Below are 20,272 nucleotides of genomic sequence, written 5' to 3' on the forward strand. Positions count from 1 at the left end.
TTGCATCTCTTCCTTCAGGGCTGACTGAATAGACAAAACTCATCCATAGGAAGAGAAAATAATTCCAACACATGTGTGAGAGTCCAGCATCCAAAGCTGGTTGAGAAGGTAGAGCTATCACTTTGTATAAGAAAAGAACAACAAGACAATTGTGTCATGAAGAGTGGGAGAATCAGACAATACTGCCATACCTGCAGGCTACAAAACATGGAAAAAGGGAAAGATTTTGTTTTTGCTGTTAAATACATACTAACTTGTTAAAATCTGCTCTTCCTTGGTTATTTCCAGAGGGGAAAAATAGCTACAGCCATTTGAGGTAGTAATGCGAAGAATCATCACATCACAGAATCACAGAATGGCCTGGGTTGAAAAGGACCACAACGATCATCCAGTTTCAACCCCCTGCTATGTGCAGGGTCGCCAACCACCAGACCAGGCTGCCCAGAGCCACATCCAGCCTGGCCTTGAATGCCTCCAGGGATGGGGCATCCACAGCCTCCTTGGGCAACCTGTTCCAGTGTGTCACCACTCACTGAAAAGTGAAAAACTTCCTCCTAATATCTAACCTAAACCTCCCGTGTCAGTTTAAAACCCTTCCCACTTGTCCTATCACTATCCACCCACGTAAACAGCCGTTCCCCCTCCTGTTTATATGTTCCCTTCAAGTACTGGAAAGCCACAATGAGGTCTCCCTGAAGCCTTCTCCAAGCTAAACAATCCCAGTTCCCTCAACCTTTCCTCACAGGAGAGGTGCTTCCGCCCTCTGATCATCTTAGTGGCCCTCCTGTCTCGCTCCAAGAGCTCTGCATCTTTCTTGTACTCGGGGCCCCAGGCCTTGACGCAGTACTGCAGATGGGGACTCACAAGAGCCGAGTAGAGGCGGACAATGCCTCTCTGGATGGAAAAGTTCCTAAGATCTTTTCCAAATCTCTGTTAACATCAACTTCTTGCCTTAGTAGTTTATAGACATAATTTATCGTCAGACAAATCTCAGTCATTACATATCCTATGAAATAGATTCAGTTCCTTCCAAACCACAGCCATCCAGAGCAATTCAAGGAAAGGAAGCTCGCTTGTCTGCACAAACAGCAGTTTCAGAAGGGCAGAAGCTGTGCTAGGATCAGTCCTGGAGAAAGTTCTCAGGGCACAAGAACTGTGGAAATGTATTAGGGAAGCATACTTAACATTTGCATGCTAAGAGTCATGAGTGCTCTGCGTTAGTCGAGGGTACCACTGGGATGTCAGTACCATTTCTGCACTCTGAGCAGCTCCACTGAATTCCTGAGGGAACAGCACCATAGACAGATAGCATTTCCACCCCTTGACAATTTTTTTTTTTATTTATTTCTCAAAGGGCTCTTAAGTCTCTTCCCATGCAGAAAAGCCTTCTGCTTTAGGGGTAAGTGTGAGATTCTTTTCTCACATACCTGTACAGCACCAGGGATACAACATCACCACTATTGTTTCTGGATTTGCTATTCTCAGGCTCTAGGAAACTACCATTTCCAGCCATTAACAACCTCACAGCATTAATAAATCAGACTATTCTGAACTCCATAAGGTTCTACAAGCATTGCTACAATTCCATGGTGTTTGGACTTCATGCTACCTTTTCATTCCAGAAAAAGTTTAGTAAGCAACTACATTAGTAACAGAGAGCTATAAGCAAATTGGTTTCCACTTCTCAAAATGGTTGAGAGAAGGGGTAATTATATCTCTATATTTTTTGTTAGAGGACAGTTCACAAAAGTTTAAGCCAATTTATAGCTGTTAAGGTACACAGAATGACCCATCCATCAACTCAGGCACAGCTATGACCTCGAATTGATTGTGTTTTAAAATATTTGTTGAAAGCAATGTTTATCAAGATAATTACTTCCCACATTCACAAATGAGTTTAATGTTTGCTTCTTTTGGTCTTCCTGCCACAGCTTTTATTTCCGTAAATGATTTTGAAACTAGCTTTATCTGTTTTCTAAGATAGCGAATAATAAAGAATGGCAGCTACTACATATGGCAACTCTCATGTTAAAATTACAGCTCTTTAAAAATTGTAGAGAAATTAAGCTAAGCCATAGGGAATCTATACATGGTAGTAAACTCATTTTAGCCTACAGATACACAAAAGCCCATTACAAACCAAAAGCAATAAAAGTTGAATCAGAAAACCAATACAATCTGCATGCGATTGGGCTAAACGCTTATCTGATTCTCTTTACCACTTGTCTTTTGTACTGCACATGCCATGTGTTTTGATCAAAGTGCCTCATGTTTCCATTAGATATTCTATCACCAGGAAGGGCCCCTAGAATTATAGAGAGAATCCACTCAAGAGTTTGAAATCATTGCCTGACTTCTTATTCAAAGCAGCCATGAGACCAAATTCAGGAGTGGGAAAACACTTCTGAAACTTTTGCTTTTTTTTCTTTTTTTTAAACTACTTACAGCAAACTGATATATCATCAGTTTAGTATGATTGCACCTAAGCCACTCTTTATTTTTAGTAACTGAGATTATAGCTAAGGCTTGTGCTCCCTTTCGTGCTCCTTTCAGCCACTTCATCAGCCTGGACACAATTTTCCCTCATTTTGTTTTCAGATATGAAATGAAGCATGAAGAGCCCTTCTTCCCCAAAGAATGTTTTCTGTAGCTAATGCAAAGTCATCTCATGCTTTGAGAATGCTTTGCATTAATGCCTAGACTGAGTCTCTCAGTTATTCATTAAAACATACTTCTATTTGCACACTTACTATTAGGTGTGACAAGTTTAAGTCTGCTTGGAGGAGGATATTGAGGGTGAAGCACTTCAATCATTTCTTTAAATTGCTCATTTTAAGCTACGCTGAAGGCTTTGTTAGCATAAAGAAGGCTACAGCTTATCAAGTTCAAGCCTGCCTTTCAATCTCTTAAAGCAGAACAGATTGATCAGTGTCTTTTTGGAGGAATGGGATTCAAAGATAAACAGACTGCTAGTGATAGAAAATGGTGTGGAAGAGCCGATGACTCTGAGCAGACTTAGAGCAGGGGCTTAAGTAACCATCACTACATTTCAATGACAACGCCATAAAAAGAACCTTGCAGAGTCAAATTTAGCATTCTGTTCTTTTCCTTCAAAAGACACATTTAATCTCTGGAAGTCCAAAAGACACAGATTTTCAGCACTCCGTGAAATGAACAAGAATTCTGTCCATCACGTTTGTTTCATTTTTTATGGAAATATCTTTCAAGGACTTAATACCATTTGGTCTCACATTCCTACTACTCCATTTTCATTTCAAGCTGTGACAGCTGTAACTATGCTCCCCACCTCGTCACCCCATAGAGCTGTCAAGGTATCTGAATGGAGCCTTGGTCTCATATCATACGAAGTTTTAAGCTTAGGGATTTCAGCAGCATTCAGAAAATCTTAATCTGGACTCCTACAGAACATTCACTATCCCTTCCCTCTCCTTGAGTACATGGGATGGTTGCTCTTGCTAGCTGCCATCAGCCATCCAGGCATGTTGAACTGATCTTCTCATGTATCAACTCTTAAAGCCTTTCCCAATAGCTCTGGAATATCTCTCAAGCTCCACTTTACAAGCTTTCAAATTCAGCTTCTAGAAAAACACAAGAACTAAAACTTCTGAGCAGTTTCTTACAAACAGCATGCTACATTTACAAAAATTCCACATTAACTGGACCCATCTCTACAACAAAAATCAACATCTGCAGGCATCTTTCCTCTATCTTCTCCAAGCTCCATGTCTCCATAGCTGTAAACCACACACCCACTCCTTTACGTCACCATTTTTGCTTTACCTTCCTAACAATGAATGACTGCACCTAGGGCATTTCAGGAAAGAGGTCTGAAACTAAACTGGACCAGCATCTTCTCTCAGATGGCCCCTGGGAAACCTTCAAAGTATAATGGGGTGACTTGTTGCTTTACAAGGGTCTTGTCACTTTCAAAGGTTCAGGTTGGATATTAGGAAACATTTCTTCCCAGAAAGAGTGGTGCTGCAGTGGCACAGGCTCAGGGAGGTGGTGGAGTCACCATCCCTAAAGATGTTTAAGAAACGTGTATGTGGCAGTGAGGGATGTGGTCACTGTGTATATGGGGTGGGCTGACAGTTGGACTGGATGATCTTAGAAGTCATTCATTGTAGTCATTCATTTCCACTACTGATGATCCAGATTAATGATGGAGAAGAAGTGGGGGAACATCCAAATGCACCTCACAATTAAGATTTTGTCTGTGTTTTCTATTTCAATCCAGACTGACATGCAATCATTGTCAAAGCTCATTCCAGGGCACACATCTCACAGAGCACTTCCTCTCTATATCTCAATGTTATTCCTGTCCCAAACTTTCTTTAGGGCTCTGTTGTCCACGAGAAATTACTGCAGAACTTATGATTTGATTATAGGCAAAGGAGACTACAACCTTGATAATGACATTCCACACCAAGTAATTGTTTTCTTTCTACTGCTATCACAGTAAATGAGATAACTCGGATAGGCAATTTCCCACAAATCTGTTATACAAAAGTGTACAGTCTGAATAATGAGCTGACATATTAGAGGTTATTAACATCTCCTGGCAACAAAATCTCTCTCCAGAAACTGAGAAATCCCAAAGGCCTCCCTTACCAAGGGGCCATCTCAGAAAACCTAAACCCATCACCATTTTTAAGTACTTATCAGAATAACGTTTTTGTAAAAAAATAAAAATCCACAACACATGATTCCAACACAACCTTTCACTCAGAAAATGCTGGTAATAAAGTAATAAACAGATGAGATACCATTAAATGAGTGTTAAAGTTGGTCATTCCTCCTGCTGAGGCCTATGTCAATAGTCGTCCTTAGATGTCCAAGAGTTAAACTCATATAGATATTATGCCAGATTGGATCTGTTAGAATATTTATGTTTTCAGCAGTAATTATATGTACTAAAATCTCAGTAGCTGCAGGCAATGAATTTGGTCCTCTCTGCAGCTTCCACTGCAGATTAATTGCATGAATTCAGTTAACATATACAAAGTAAGAGCTTCCATTACTCCAAAACACAAACCCCAGAAAGTACATCCAGCCTCTTAATCTCCTCACACAGTGGTTTCAGCACCAAATGGATAGGACTTCCTAAGAGTCCTAACTAGACTGTTAACAGCAGTGACAGAAGACATCAACTTGCCTGGCAAATAAGAACCTGCCTGGGTCAGTGCTTTCCCCATGCAGAACATGCCACTTTACTATTCTCCACTCAAAGGACGTAGGATGGGTCTCTGCTCCCATGGTTTAGGAACATGACCCAGAGGGATGCTGCCTTCTTACTGATTCCATCTCACAGCCCAGGTGCACTGTTAGCAAGGCACAGAGGTTTAATTTCTATGGGTTGCCAGATCTGCTCTCCAGTGCCTTCCCCAGTGCATCACTGGGTCTCAGCTATAACTGATGCAATTTTTTGCACCTGTACATTCCTTAAGCTCTACAAAATAATGAACTTTCCCAAGTACCCCATTCACCACATAACTCGCCATAGCTAAATCCAACAGCAAATCAGTTTGTCTGAAAGCATTTTGAGAAATAACAGCTTGACAGAAATTTCTCACGGTGATTTCCCAGAACAGTTTTCCTGTAACCACAACAGTACCACAGCTGCCCTCAGTCGTTCACCAAACAAAGAGAGGAAAAGCTCACCTCCCTTGCACAAATGCCCTTGACGGACATTTTCATTTGTAGAATTCATACCCATGTACCATGTCAGCAACAAGTCAAAGCAGAAACTCTGATGAACTAACGTGGATAAAATAATTATCTGTGGAAAGATTCCTATTTCCACAGAAAGTAAGGGAGATTCTTTCACTGCACTTTCCACAAATTACAAACTGGCTTGCCACTCTCAGAAGCACACTACCAACCCAAACAGTATTACAAAGATGCAGATGTTCTGATGCTGAAGTAATGAGCTTGACACACTCAGCTGAGACTGCCAGAACGAACAAGTTTCCTCTCTGTCAACACTGCAAGCATTTTGCAGATCAGAGCAGCCAGCTTCCCCAGATAAGGCAGCTCCTTCCTGGAAATGGAAGATAGAGCTGCCTTATCTCAGGATAGGGAAGAAAAAAGGTCACTCTTCACCAAAAGGCAAAGTTCTCACCTTGAAAGCTCTGCCCCTTGATTAGCATGGAACAACCAAGGTCATGGAACTTTTAATCAGATGCCTGCGTAATTACTAAATCATTATTAATTATATCAGAGAGGTAAGACCTCAGAGGAAAGGCAAAGCAAACAAAAAGCCCAATGAAGCCTTCTCTGCTGTTGGAAAAAAATTGGTAATTAAAAGTCATGAGTGCACCAAAGAAAGAAGGAACAGCATCGCAGTCACTGCTCAGGACTCAGAAGTGACTTGCATACAAAACAACAGGCTTGCCTCCCTAGGGAAATTACAGGACACTGTGTTGCAAAGCAGCGAGCTTAAAAAAAAACAAAAACAGGGAAGGAATGGGGAGGGGGGGTTGGAAAGAGAAGGAAGAAACACTTCTATATTATCAATAGCTTTATTTGACCCACAGAGAAGGACAGCACTGCCAATCAGTCCCAGGCTTGAGGGGTGGCTTCCTGATATTTGTAGCAGCTCTGTAAAGCCTTTTCCCATCCTTATGTCATGAGTTGCCATACTGAGAAGCACACAAAAGAATGAGGCCTTGTGTTCAGTTAAGTCCAGCCTACACACAGCCCTGTCCAGGAGCCCTTCAGCCCCTGTCCAAAGAAAGATTCTTCCAAAGAAAAGCCTTTATTTACTCAGTAACCTGAGCTCAGCCTTCATGACTACCCTGCCCTCAGAGGCTGTTTTTCAAAGTATTGCTATCAAAAACTGAAGGACTTCAAACTGCCCTTAAAAAAGCAATCAAACAAAGAAACAATTCAGAAGAAAGAACATATCATATTCCTACTCACACCATAATAGATCATAAGAGGCAATGATGGGCCCCACTGAAACCAAAGCAAGTGTTCTTGCCTCTCAGCTTCAGTATTGATCTTCTGGTTTCCATATTAATGATATGATATGCTGTCTCCAGGCACTGAGATATCAAAGATGGCTTCAGATGAAGAAGACACTAGATAAACTATAATTTGCAAGAAAACCCAAGAATCTTTCTGATCTGCTATATAAATAGTCTTACAGATCTATCTATGTAAAGATGACTGTGTGCAAGAAGTGGCAGGCCTGGGTTGAATTGCTGAAGACACCAGGTTAGATAGATCATGAGATCTTGATGAGAAGAATGGGCACTAATGCGCTCTACACTTGAAACAATATACAAAAACAGAGTTCAAAAGTAGCTCAAGAGCAGTTTGCAAGTCCAGAGATCAGAACAAAGAGACATTTCCTACTCTACTGCTCCAAGTACAGTAACTCAGAAAGATACACCTTCAAAATACTTCAAATTAGAAAGTCTTCCATTCAAAATACGACCAAGAAAGAATCAAAGATACTCAGAGCTGAATAGCAATGCAATTTGTGGGAATCTGCAACTGAATTAGAAACTAATAACAAACAACCTCTTGCAAACGCAAGACATTCAATTATGCCTAACTTTGACAGTACCTGAATCCAACAACCTTTTATTGAAGTGCATTTGGACCTTTTCTGAAATTCCACCGCTTGCCAACGCAATGCATTTTCTCTGCATTAGCTTTATCACAGAAGTCCATTTTCAAGTGCTGAATGCTAGCCCCCCCCGCCCCTATGTGAAAGAACCCACCTGTTGAAAATATCACCTGACACCTTTTGCAGGTACTGAAGTGCATCTGCCACCTGCTGAACAGCCTCTTCTCTGCGCAAGTCTGGTTGGATCAGGGGGACGGAATACGTTTGCCCTTCCAGAAAGTGCTTCTGGGCTACGGTAGTCATTGTGCCTAAAGGAAAGAACAAAAAGAACATCATAGCAAACAGTCTTCTATTGCATCACTCTTCTATTGTATCGCAGCTTTTGCTTAGAGACTTCACCCTCTGCCCACCCAACTATTTTAGGAAAGTGTTTGCAAGGTCATCAACGAGCTGATGAGGAAGGCACATTTTAAGGTTGATGGATTGATTTTTTTAAAAACCCAATGTAGCTATAGTAAAGGTGGGAGCCTTTTGCTTGCCTGAATGGTCTTAGGAACCACAATTTTATTTTTAGCATGATCATTAACAATTCGCTGTTCAGTACTATGCTGAAAACAAAGGCCATGCTTTGGAGCAAAATCAGTTCAGGCTGCTGATGAAGATTTGTCAGAAATCACCCTGTCCTCTCCTCCCATTCTCATATTCCAGATGGATACATTTCAGGTCATGCAACTCTATTAGCAAAACACAGCATTTCATTTTCCACTTCTGCTCCAAGAAACCCAAGAACTGCTCCCTTCCAAGAACGGCAGCTAAAAAAACAACAGGGCACGCATGCACACATGCCCTTGCTCCAAGTAGGTTAATGAGACTTCTTCCATTCTGAGACTCCCAGGAGCAGCTCATTACTTCTGGTAACTGGCTTATTCTTTGGTAACTATCTTGAAAAAAAGACTCCTTATTTCAGGATCCTTTCACATACAAGGGCTGAACAGTCACAGAAACATTTCAGTTGTCTTCAACACATGCACCGCAGTGCTATGCATGCTCCTAGATACAGCCAAGCCAAGAGCATTGCTCTGCAACAGAGTTAGGACAAGGCTGTGAGCCATCCATGCTTCCATGCTGCCAGCTGTGCTCATGTCTCTTCCTCCAATGTTCCCTCAGCCTGCCTCCCATGCTTTGGTGCACAAAAACAACAAAAAGTTCCTGGGACATAGAGGAGGGTGTTGAAATTTGTTTCTCTGATCATATTAGTAATTGTAAACTCACAAATACAAACTGCTTGGACAGTCTGATCTAACAGAGGCAAGTGTCCATATATTTTTCTGAAGCTTTGCTATTAGGCCTAAGCAAATCCTTTCAAATATGTTGTCTGCATGTGTCGTGCTCACTCAGACTATAAAAGACCCAGTCTACATACAGCTGCTCACTATGAGTTTTCATCATGCAGCGTGCTGTACATCAGCACAAGCAAATATTCACTCAGCCAAAACAAAAGCAGGATGGCAGTATGAGGTATCAGGAATGGACAGATTTGTCCCAGGATGCACACATTCCCCTGTGGCACTTGGAGGTTACCAGGAGCTGCTCCAGGGAGCACTGCAGTGTGCAAACAGCATCATGGTTGCTCCACCCTCATTAATGACAGAGGAAGGCTCTCCCCTTTCCCAAAGGAGGGCATGCAGAGGAGCTTAAAAAATGCAGAAACGCAAGTGAGCTTGGAGGAATTCAGAAAACAAGGGCCTGAAGAGACAGCTACAGCATCAACCAGCAGCTGAGCAGGTGAAAATTACAGGGATCTTCACACACTCTTTAATTTCCCTGCCTTGCTGCACAAAAGGCAAGGCTATTAGATTAGATGAGCCTGCAGCCATTCCTGCAGCACCCCCCTCTGAATTCATCATTTTTCATCCTACTGTATCAGCTGATACAGGAAATACCATCTCGAAATGTGGTATGTCTTTTATTTATTCATTTTATTTATTTATTTTTTTTTAAGCGAAGTGAAAAAGGAGAAGGAAACCAAGGAGAGCCATAGACAACAAATTTGCAAAATCAAGCCCAGCCATCAGAAGGCTTGGCGCTGCCGCAGGAAGCCTGGGCCCATTCTGTTTCACTTCATGCATCACTGGCAGCAGGCTCTGAATCCACCCTCTTTAGCAGCAATGTTTGCACACTGATTAGACTTCGTGACTGTGCCTATTCAGCAGACAGGAAATTATTATTTTGACTTGTAAAGCATACAAGTTAATCTGAAAAGGAGGGCGGCTAATTCTCAGATGGCTTTTTTTCATTTGCTGACCGTAACCAAGCTTGAATCCTTTTGATTTCAGATCTCTGACCAGAGTGACCGAGTGGAACAAAGCGACAGGCGAGCACAGTGAGCGTGCAGCTACAATATACTTCAGCTTCAGCAGCAAAACAAGTTTATGATCCTGCCTGTCACCGGTCACAACTCATTCGTTGCATCGATACTGCTGAGTTTCGCGATGCCTATTTTAAACTCAGATCAGTTCAATGACCCAATTTACTGCAGCCAGAGAAACAGCTGTAATTGCCCAGCCATGAGACAGAGCGGGAAGTGGGGGCGAGAAGGGGATTTGTTAAACTTGCTTATCAAAACCATTACCGTGTAATCCTGCCCCGGAGGATAACAAGGGCAAGCTTCTCACCTCAGGAGCTAGATGAGATTATTCAGCCCCAATATCATTTCCCAGATTCTCACCAATCCTAACGCTTTCGGTGACCTTTCTAAAGCCACACTCCATCCAGCAGCCAATGGACAGAAGCCCATGCTCTGAAGCAGCACTTCCCCAGCCACTACCAAGCTGTTTCTCTCCTTGCACCTAGAAGCTACAGATTGCCTTTCAGGTTCCAGTGCCTTGCAAAAAACAAACTCACACTGGTGGAGCAAAGTAGGAAAAGCCCGAGGTGTTCCTGCTTGTGTTCTTATTATTTTGGCAATCGGCAAACTTCAGCTTCACAGGCTCTTGACACAGCCTCTCACATGAGCTCCCCATTCTCACCTTTCCAAAAAAAATCCACCAGACTGGAGAGATGTGGCAGACTCTGTAAGAACCTGCTGTCAGATACAAGAGATGATTCTTTCTGTGCAGGGTAACAAATAACAAGTTTAAAGCAAGAAGGAGCAAAAACAGCAACAGCTTTCTAAATGACCAGAAGGGCAAAATCCCTTGCTACAGCTGTTATTACATTTTCTGAGCAAACCAAATGGGGAAGCAAGCCAGTTTTACAAGCACTCTGAGTAACGCCTGACTGTGTGCTTAGAATAACAGCAGGACTGCTTCTTCCAACAGAAGGGGCCTCCAGGTACAAGGAAGATTTTAATGGGAAAAATTCAAAGTATTGCCAACCAAAGGCAGGAAGGGAAGCAAAGACCAAATGTCACTCAGCAAGACTGATTCCTCCTTGATCACAGCCATCAGTGTAGCAAAAAAGGAGCAGCCATTCTCCTTAACCATATTCCATTACCACAATCAATAATTACAAAAAACCAAAGTGCCGCAGAGGAGAAATATCTCAGCTTCCCCATCCTGCCCAACGGACACCAAGCCTTCACTTAACACACACCAAAGATACAAATAAACTCTTCACGTCTTTCACCTAGAATTGCCTTCCAGAGGAGCAATAAACTGGTTTCAGTATCATTCCAGATTTTTAGAGAGGAGCTAGCATGTGTCAGCAGAAAGCACTGCATCCTGAAATTATGAAGGCAGGCCAACAAGAAATGCTCTGACGCTGCAGTGAGAAATGGGCATATAAAACCCCAAGGCAAGTATGATTCAGAAAAGCAGATGTCAGATCACCCAGGAGATTTCATCATTAGTGGTATGACCACCTGTGGGCCACACAAGGCAGAGCAAGCGGCACGGAGGCTCTTTTTTTTGTGATCAAAGAGGCTCTGGAGAAGAGCTGAAGCATCTGGGAGCTCCAGCCAGTTTTTATTCAATTATTTTTTCTATGTCAACTTTCAAGATCAAGAAAAATGCGTTCTTGTGTTATATAATAACCACATTTGCCTTATTAAGCTGCAAAGAATGAGAAAATGATTGTTTTCTCACCGCACCTCCTGCTTACGTGTGCGATATCTTGATTTGGAAGTTCTGGCTTGAGCTAGCGATTGTTCACATTTGCACTGCTGCCTGAAGCTGTGCCTTTAACCTCAAGTAAGCTGGGATAAAGGCTGTCAGAGCTGCTGACTATCTCCTATGCACAAAGCCAGTCCCTTCTCAGCTCCAACACTCACTCAAGCAAAAGCTGATGGAAACAACAGCAACAGGAAAGGCAACATAAGGCTCTCACAGAACTGTCTTATCTTTCCAAAAAACTTGCACCGGGATACATACAAGCTGAGCATTCCAGGTTTTCCAGGTATCTGCAACCAGTCAGACTATTCAACCACCACAGCCAAGTCTAATGAATACTCCAATGGCTACAGATAGACTTGCGGCTCTCTGAAGCCACTGAAGAAAGCATACAATTGATCACTCGAAGTAGAGAAATACTCCTCCTACTTTGCTCCCTCTGAGACCAAGAAAGAAACTCCTTATACAGAGGCTAAGCCCAGGAGAACTTGTTACACAGCAAATAGAGTCTGTAAGAGAAGGAAAACTCCTTCAAAATAAAGCTCCATGGAGGAGATCATTGAGATGATTATCTGCAAACAAAAAAAAAAACCTCACAACCTTATAAAACCTTAATTCTATAAGGGAACACAAACAAACACATGGATTAATAATTTGCCTTCCCTCAGCACAGGGAGAGACTGCTATATGTACAAGCACTTATCAGACACATACTTAGCTGCAAAAATGAAGGAGAATAAAAGCAAGCCACCAACAATACTTGCTTCCTTAACATGCTCCAAGGGATAAAAAGGGGTCAGGGGAAGAACAGCACTTAAACACTTCGGAAAAAAATATCAGTGTGTGTTCTTCAAAGATACAAGAGCTGTTTCAGAAATTGCTGTGCTGCTGCTTCTGTCTCTGCACTGGAAAGGCAGAACCAAGTAACAGCCTTTAATTTCCACATGCAGTAACAGCCCCAAGAAGAAGTGACACACTCTCTCTAGCCCTCTGCCTCCCCTTTGTAGGTCTCCAACAAAAGATCAGTGACTACCTGCAAGGACACAGAGACAAGAAACGTGCAATAAAGTCTGCAGTGTGCAATAAAGATCCTCCATCACCAGCAGGATAGCTCCATGCTGGGAACAGACCAAGGCACAAATGCACTGTGGGTTAAGGTTAACACCCAGAAGATGGAACAGAGACAGATATGGGGTACAGCTTATCACACTGCTCTGTCTCCTTTAATAGAGGAAAGTAACATCTGTAACTTGGTATGTATTTCCATGAGGTGAGGGTTTCATCACGGCCCCTATGCTGTTTTTTTTGGGGGGTGAGGGGGTCAGAGGGGGAGGGAGGAAGAGAGAAGCACTTTGTTAAGAGGATGAAAAGTCTATTTATATTTTTTAATTAAACATGTTCTACAGTGTTATTAAGCAGCAATCAAAGATGCAGATGGTGCTGATTTGATTGGTGAGAGGTGCACTGTGCTGAATATTAAGGAAGTCTGCCCCTATAAATAGGTCTAATCACCATCTGAAGGCTGGAAGGCAGTGATGAAAGAAAGCATTAATAAGACCATAATTAGGCCCCGTAGCAGGCTGTACTCCACCAGGGTGCTCATGTTACTCGACATTTCTCGTAGTAGCATCCTCAAAACTCCATTGTAGACATGACTGTTTTGACTCAAGACCTGTAGTAGCTATTTTGACAAGCTATGAAGAGTAGGGTTTCTCCATCGTGGCAGGGCCTGGTGCCTGTCAAGATTTTATTCCTAGTATCACTTCTGGACCAAAGGAGCTCTCAGTTCCAGCCGTTCCCACTCTGCCTACTCTCAACCAGTGAATTGGAGCTGCTCAGCCACAGAGACAGGCTGGATACTGAGCAGCTTTGGATGCTATCACTGTCTCTCAAAGGAGCAGAAAACATAAAGGCCAGATCTGTATCACAAAGCTCACCCAGCTGCAGCTGTAAAAGCCATGTTCAGTTCTGTGCTCCAGCGTTAGAAAGTGAGATACTTACTCAGGATCAACCACCTCATACTTTCAGCCTGGCTTTGTGGGCCAGTATCCTGCTAGGAAATGATGGGAGCAAAGTGATCTCACCTCATCAGTCCTAACAGCAGCTGGGGGAAGAGTTTTTTGTGCCACTCAGGTTAACAAAGCCACTACTAACCACCACACAGTTCTCCATTTCCACGTGGTGGGGACCTACTGGCAGTTGGCACTGCATGGTGCCGTGCACATGCAGGCACTATGCAATCATCATGTTGCACCATAAGACATGGTCAAAGACCTACAATATCATTGGCTACTTCTGTTTTTGTCCTACTCTGGTCTTTCTGGATTAAAAGACAATCTCATCTGTATGTGACCCTTCCTGAGTACTCAGAGCTACCAAAAGAAAAGCACTGGCCTGACAAAAAATTTTCTGGGGGAATCATGAGCACTGAACATAACGTAGCCTTTCTCAAGACCACAGAGCCTGTTAAAAACTTTGGCTCTAGTACTCTGATTTGAAAGGAACAGTAACTATTGCAGCTACTCAAGACAGATGAAATCTAGGAGCAAGGTGACAGTAAGGTAAAGACGCTACTGATAGGTAAATAATGCACAAAAACTGAAGGATTTGGTTTCCCATCAGCAGCATTAGCCCTTGGCTCAAATAAGCGTGTGCCTGAACAAATCCACTAGCACACTGGGTGATCACTTTCAAATTCAAATTCTCTCCCTCTTCCCTAAAAACTGCTCCAGCACACTTAAATTGGTTGTTTTTCCACATGCCACTCTGCCCTATTCCACTTAGTATGAAGAATAAGAGTCGAGATTTAAGATCTTTGAGTCCAGCTTTACAATAGCATATGGCAACTCCCAGGCAAATGGCACAATACTTGACATTTAAAGTTGAATCACATAAAATCAGATGACATTAGCTCTCCAGAAGACAGACAAGAGACTATTTTGTAAACAGAAACTGAACAGCAGACACTTAAAGAATTCAGAGCTGCACTTCAGTTCTCTGAGCTCCACAGGCTACGATAGCCTATAAGCCATTATTGTCTTCACAGTAACCTTTCCTCTTAACACAGAGCTTTGCTTTGAGAAGCGCAAGCAGTAGCCCTCAAAGCCACAAGGACAGAGCTGTCATCTCGCTGAGAAAGTCTTGGCCTCTAAGCTGAGGCTGGAAACAGTTTCCTTCAACTGGATACATGAAGCTCATTTTGATGGACAGACGTTGATACCTATTGTTAATCAGACAAGGCACTCTGCTCAACACCCTTGGCTTTCATCATTAATGGAGTCAATCAGGTACTCCAACAAATAATTGATCTTATGCTAAGGCAGCCATCTAAAACTGACCAAAAGCACAGTGTTCTAATTACCTGCCTCACCCATCTTCTCTCCCTTAACAAAAGAATACTAAGTAACTAGCTTAGATCCAACTACAGTACAGGCATTTAAATCAAGCTAGTCCCAGCCCAAGCATCCCTACACATCATTCACTCGGTTTCCTAAAAGGAGGCACTTTGTTTTTTGTATGCCTAAACAACACAACAGCTACAGGCTGTGCCTAATGTCCCTTTGAGGTCCATTTCCTTGCAGTAAGTTCTCTTAAATGCTGGAGCGTTTCCACCAGCAGGCCAGCTCAGGACTGCTGCAGAGGTTCCAGCTGAAAGTTTGGTTCAGAAAAAAGAGAGGCTGCCTTCCTTTACTATCAGGCCACTGCAACAGGTGCATAATCCAACAGCCATACACTTTCCCAAAGTGTCCTGGGTGACGAGTTGACAAAAAGCTGGCCCAAATGAAAGACATCTGAAGAATCAATAACCCACTAAACAATCTGCTGGATGGACTATTTTCTGGCAAGGGTTATCTTGTGAAGGGTCCAAGCAGAGCTGAGTAGCTGCAGAAATTGATTTGTGAGTGATACAAATGATTCCCTTCAAGCACAGTCACAGGAAATATCGTAATTTCAGACATAATCCTCCTCTTCCTCTGCACAGTATCTTTAGTCTTAAAAAACAAAAAAAATCCCATTGCTTTCAGGCTTATCTCAGTACTAATTTTCCCCAACCCTCAATTCCTACCATGCTCTTTCATGACTTAGGCCGATCATGTGGTGACTACAGCTACCTGGTACTACCAAACCTAGAAGCCTGAGTGCACAGCAATCCCCAGCGATTATCTGCTCCGTTATCCTGCCAATGAACTCCAGAATCGAGAGAAAAGAACACCGCTTTTCATCTGAAAGAATGAAGATTAAAAACTCAGTTTGAATATCCAAAATGATGGAAGAAGGATAGACGACAAGAACAGCCTGTGCTGCTCTGGGAGTGCTGCAGGCATTTTTCTGCCTGAGGGCTCTGGAGGCGTGGCTGTTCCTCCCTAACCAGAGCATTTCAGTAACAAAAAGGCATTCTGGGCAGCCCTTACATCCCAGCTTGCTACTCAGAAGAGACAGACTTAATTAAGTATCACCAGAGCTTGTCAGCCTCTAGCCAACCTTCCTAGAAGAAATCTGGGGAGAGTTGACCGGAGCAACTCTGATTCCCAGGACAACCGAAATGCACAAAGTCTCTACAAAGACATGCCAAAGTCAGTTTGCTTCCAGCCTTTGCTCCTGGCAGGAGCAGCACTACCTGCTCCACTTCCTTCCTCTACTCAAGGAAGTCTCTCAATTTCAATGGACAGGCAAGAAATAGTGATACTTTCAGCTTGTAACCTAGGAGAGGTCAGTACGGTCTATAGAACATTGCCAGCAATGCCCACTGCACAACCTAAATGAGACAAATAGGTCACCTTCAGCCAGCTGACATTTGACTTCATTACACAAAATGCCACCACCACAGCTGGTACCATCCCATAGGCTTTGCCGGAAGCTAGGCTGCAGAAGTCAAGAACCAGCCTACTCTCCCCTGGGGATGGTGGAAAGCCTCTGGGGAAACCTACGTGTTCTACAACCACTCAGCATTGAAACCAAACCACAGAAATTGAGGCATAACACAGCTTCTGTTCTGTACTAAAATAAATACCAGAAAGTGCTCATCGGTGCTAGATGTGGATTCACAATGTTCACCACATTCATCAGGAGCCTTTCTTCATATGCACTGCTACATCTAAGACTCTGTGATCTTTTTACTCTTGGCTAATTCCTTTATTTTGAACAAATTAATATAGTAAATGCATTTATCGCAACAATGTTTGGGTACACTTGCAAGCAGTAACAATGTGGTTTTATTTAACCAATAACTACACCACCACAGCTACAAGGTCGTGAGAGGGGAATGCTGCCCTTGTGCAACTTAAAGGCAACACGTATTTAAAATGATTTGGCAGTCCTCTAGATAGTGTACTGTGCTGACGCTCTGATGGATGACTACAGATTACATCTGTCACCTGCAGGATACTTTGAACTAGCTGATGGTGCACAGTAATCAGAGAATGGCTTAGGTTGAAAGGGATCTTAAAGACCATTGAGCTCCAACCTCCCTGCCATGGGCAGGGCTGCCACCCAGAAGCTCTGGCTGCCCAGTGTCCCATCCAGCCCGGCCCTGAATGCCTCCAGCAGTGGGGGCAACCAAAGCTTCTCTGGGCAACCTGTTCCATTGCCTCATCACTCTTTAAGTGAAAATTTCCCACTGACATCTAATCTTAATTTTCCATCTTTTAGTTTAAAATCATTCCTCCTTGACAATCACCTCCCTCGCCCTATTGGCCCCCTCTCTATTGATGCAGTTCTGGATACTGTTGGCCTTCCAGGCTGCAAGCACACACTGCTGGTACATGTTCAGCTTTTCATCCACCAGAATCCCCAAGTCCTTCTCCACAAGCTGCTCTTAATCTTTTAGTTCTTCTCTCAGTCTGCAGACATATCTGGGATTGCCCTGACCCAAATGCAACACCTTGCACGCAGACTTGTAGAAACTCACTATGTTCTTGGGGGCCCACTTTTCAAGCCTGTCCAAATACCTCTGGATGGCATCTCTTCCTTCTATTGTGTCAACTGTACCACTCAGCTTGGTGTCATCTACAAACGTGCTGAGAGTGTACAGGATCCCATCATCTATGTCACTGATAAAGGTGTTAATAAATACCAGTCCCAAGACTGCCCTCTTGTGACTGGCCAATCACTGCCCTCTTGTAACTGGCCTCCACCTGAACACAGAACCGTTAACTAAGAGAGAAAGACTGTGTAGGACCACATCAAAGGCCTTGCACAAGTCCAGGCAGATGACATCAGTTGCCCTTCCTCTGTCCACCATAGTTATCACTCCATCATAGAAGGCTACCAGATTGGTCAGACACGATCTGCCTTTGGTAAAGCCATGCATCACCTCCTCATCTTGCATATGCCTTAACCTAGCTTCCCAGATGATCTGCTCTTTAATCTTCCCAAACACAGAATGACACTCACCAAGCCTGTTGATCCCTTCTTCCGTATCTTAAAACGGGAGAGATGTTTCCCTTTTTTCAGTCACAGAGGACCTCACCCGACAGCCATGACTTTTCAAATACGATGGATAGTCATTTGGCAACTACAGCAACCAGTTCCTTCAGAATCCTGAGATGCATGTCACCTGGCCCTATAGATTTGTACACATTTAGTTTCATGAGATGGTCTCAGACGTGTTCTACCCTTCCAGTGGGAAGAATTCTGCTTTTCCAACTCCTGCCTAAAGGTTCAGGGACATGAGAAATGTAGGAAAGCCTGGCAGTGAAGACAGAGGCAAAGAACTCATTAAGAACTTCAGCCTTCTCCATGGAACCTATTTATCAGGAGGAGTACACTCTCCTTTGCCTGTCTCTTATGAACAACATATCTAAAGAATCCTTTCTCGTTATTTTTCACATCCCTAAGTTTAATTTCATCTGCACCTTGGCTTTCCTGATCCCATCTCCACACATCTAGACAGCATCCTTATATTACACCCAATCCACCCACTCATCTCTGCTTCCACTGCTTATATTTTTCCTTCTTCTCCCTCCCCTTGATGAGCACATCCTTTCTCAGCCATGACAGTTTCCTGCCTAATTCGTTTGATTTCTTCTGCTGAAGAACAGAGAGCTCCTGAGCACTCAGAAATGTATGTTAGCACACTGCTAGCTCTGTTCTGTTCCTTTGTTCCTAGAGTTTACCAGAGGATCCCATCCAATAATTCTCTAAACAGCCTGAGGCTTGCTGTCCTGAAGTTCAGGATCCTGACTCCACTCTTTGTCAGGCCCGTGATCCTCAACATCACAAAATCAACCACACCACAGTTGCTGCAGCCCAGACTGCCTTCAGTCTTAACCTCTTAGATGAGCTCCTCTGCATCGGTGAGCACAGGGTCCAGTAACGCTTCACCTCTAGCTGGTATGTCCAATACTCGGACCACGAAGTCAACTTCAACAGGCTCCAGGTGTCTCCTGGATTGCTTCCATCTTGTACTCAGAATAAGGCAGAAACCCCACAACTGTGCTACAGTGTATTAGCCATTTTTTGAATAAAAATGACTTAACCCACACCCTGCAGCCTTTCAGCCCAGTCTCAGACACTTTTTCCTCTTTTTCATGCCAGCCTTCTGGCCAAAGCACCCAGCTCCCTGTCCCCACAGCAGAGAGGCAGATGCAGGAAACTTTTACAAGCTCTAACTCTTTGCAGTTGAGTGCAACATAAGTCCCAGAAAAAGTGTGATCCCTGCACGTAACAAGCATGCATTTAGCTAAATCGGGGCTCTCATTTCTGGACCAGATCTCTCTTGTGGGGTGACGGAGCACCTCCCTGAACACAACAGAGGTGAACGACGTTACCCACTCACCTCTACGCACAGCCCCGAGCCTCAGCTCGGCCCTCCCGGGTGCCCCGCTCCAGCTCTGCGAGCCCGGCCGTTAAAAGGGCAGAGCCGCGCGGCAGTGCGCCAGATCCGGCACTTCGGACACACTCAACCCGCGTGTGGGGAGCAACCCAAACACGGACCGACCCCACGGCCCAGCCGAGCGCCCCTCACCTGCCGCCAGCCGGCCACACCCCAGCAACAAACAGGAAGCAGCGCCGAACCTCACTTCCGCCCCTACTTTACATCACTTCCGCCCTACTTAGAAAGCCCCTCTGTCTCTGGAGCGCTCGGCTGACGCGAGGGGAGGGGGGTGGGGATACGCATGCGCGCGGGGAGGGTGGGGAGAGAGGCGCGAGGCGCGAGGCGCCTGGCAGGAGGGGCGTTCGTCGTGTTGAGGCGTCTTGCAGTCCTAGCTGTGTTCAGTCTCTGCCCCCGCAGAGCCACATGTCACGTTCCTTGTCCTGCATGTGCCCTCTCTGGCACTTCTATGCCTCTGCTGGCATTCTTTGTTGGGTAGCTTGCCAGCCTGACCCAAGTCCCAGAAGAGCTCTGTACTGCTGCTGGGTGTGGGGTGAGGGAGGCTGTGGGCTGCCATCACAGCACTTTGCTTCTGTGAACAGTGAGGGGAGAGGGTGCTGGTACAGCTTGCAGCCTTGTCCTCACCCGTGTGTTGTGGAGTCATCATTTGAGAGAAAACCCCACAGACGGAATTTGCTTCTTTCTGCCCGCAGCCCTGCTTCTGTGTCATGCTGTGTGTCTGCTGCCAGGGAT

General features: G+C 44.0%; 1 protein-coding gene across 2 annotated transcripts in view; it reads right to left on the bottom strand.

The window, feature by feature from the left end:
- WASHC1 (WASH complex subunit 1) overlaps nucleotides 1-19,739 on the bottom strand; it is a 39,715-nt gene extending 19,976 nt beyond the window's left edge. The window contains exons 1-2 of one of the 2 annotated variants that reach the window (XM_042837689.1): nucleotides 19,673-19,739; nucleotides 7,752-7,905 (exon numbers count right to left, since the gene is read on the bottom strand). In XM_042837689.1, coding sequence (XP_042693623.1) covers nucleotides 7,752-7,900 — 149 coding nt within the window. In that variant the 5' untranslated portion in view covers nucleotides 7,901-7,905; nucleotides 19,673-19,739. Of the gene's footprint in view, nucleotides 1-7,751; nucleotides 7,906-19,483; nucleotides 19,584-19,672 lie in introns of those variants that run through there. The other variant, XM_042837690.1, reaches the window with a different exon arrangement.
- Between the last annotated feature and the right edge of the window lie 533 nt (nucleotides 19,740-20,272).

This window comes from Centrocercus urophasianus, unplaced genomic scaffold (assembly GCF_019232065.1).
Source record: "Centrocercus urophasianus isolate 14NV4802_14NV808 unplaced genomic scaffold, USGS_Curo_1.0 seq_73, whole genome shotgun sequence".
Taxonomy (NCBI): Eukaryota; Metazoa; Chordata; class Aves; order Galliformes; family Phasianidae; genus Centrocercus; species Centrocercus urophasianus.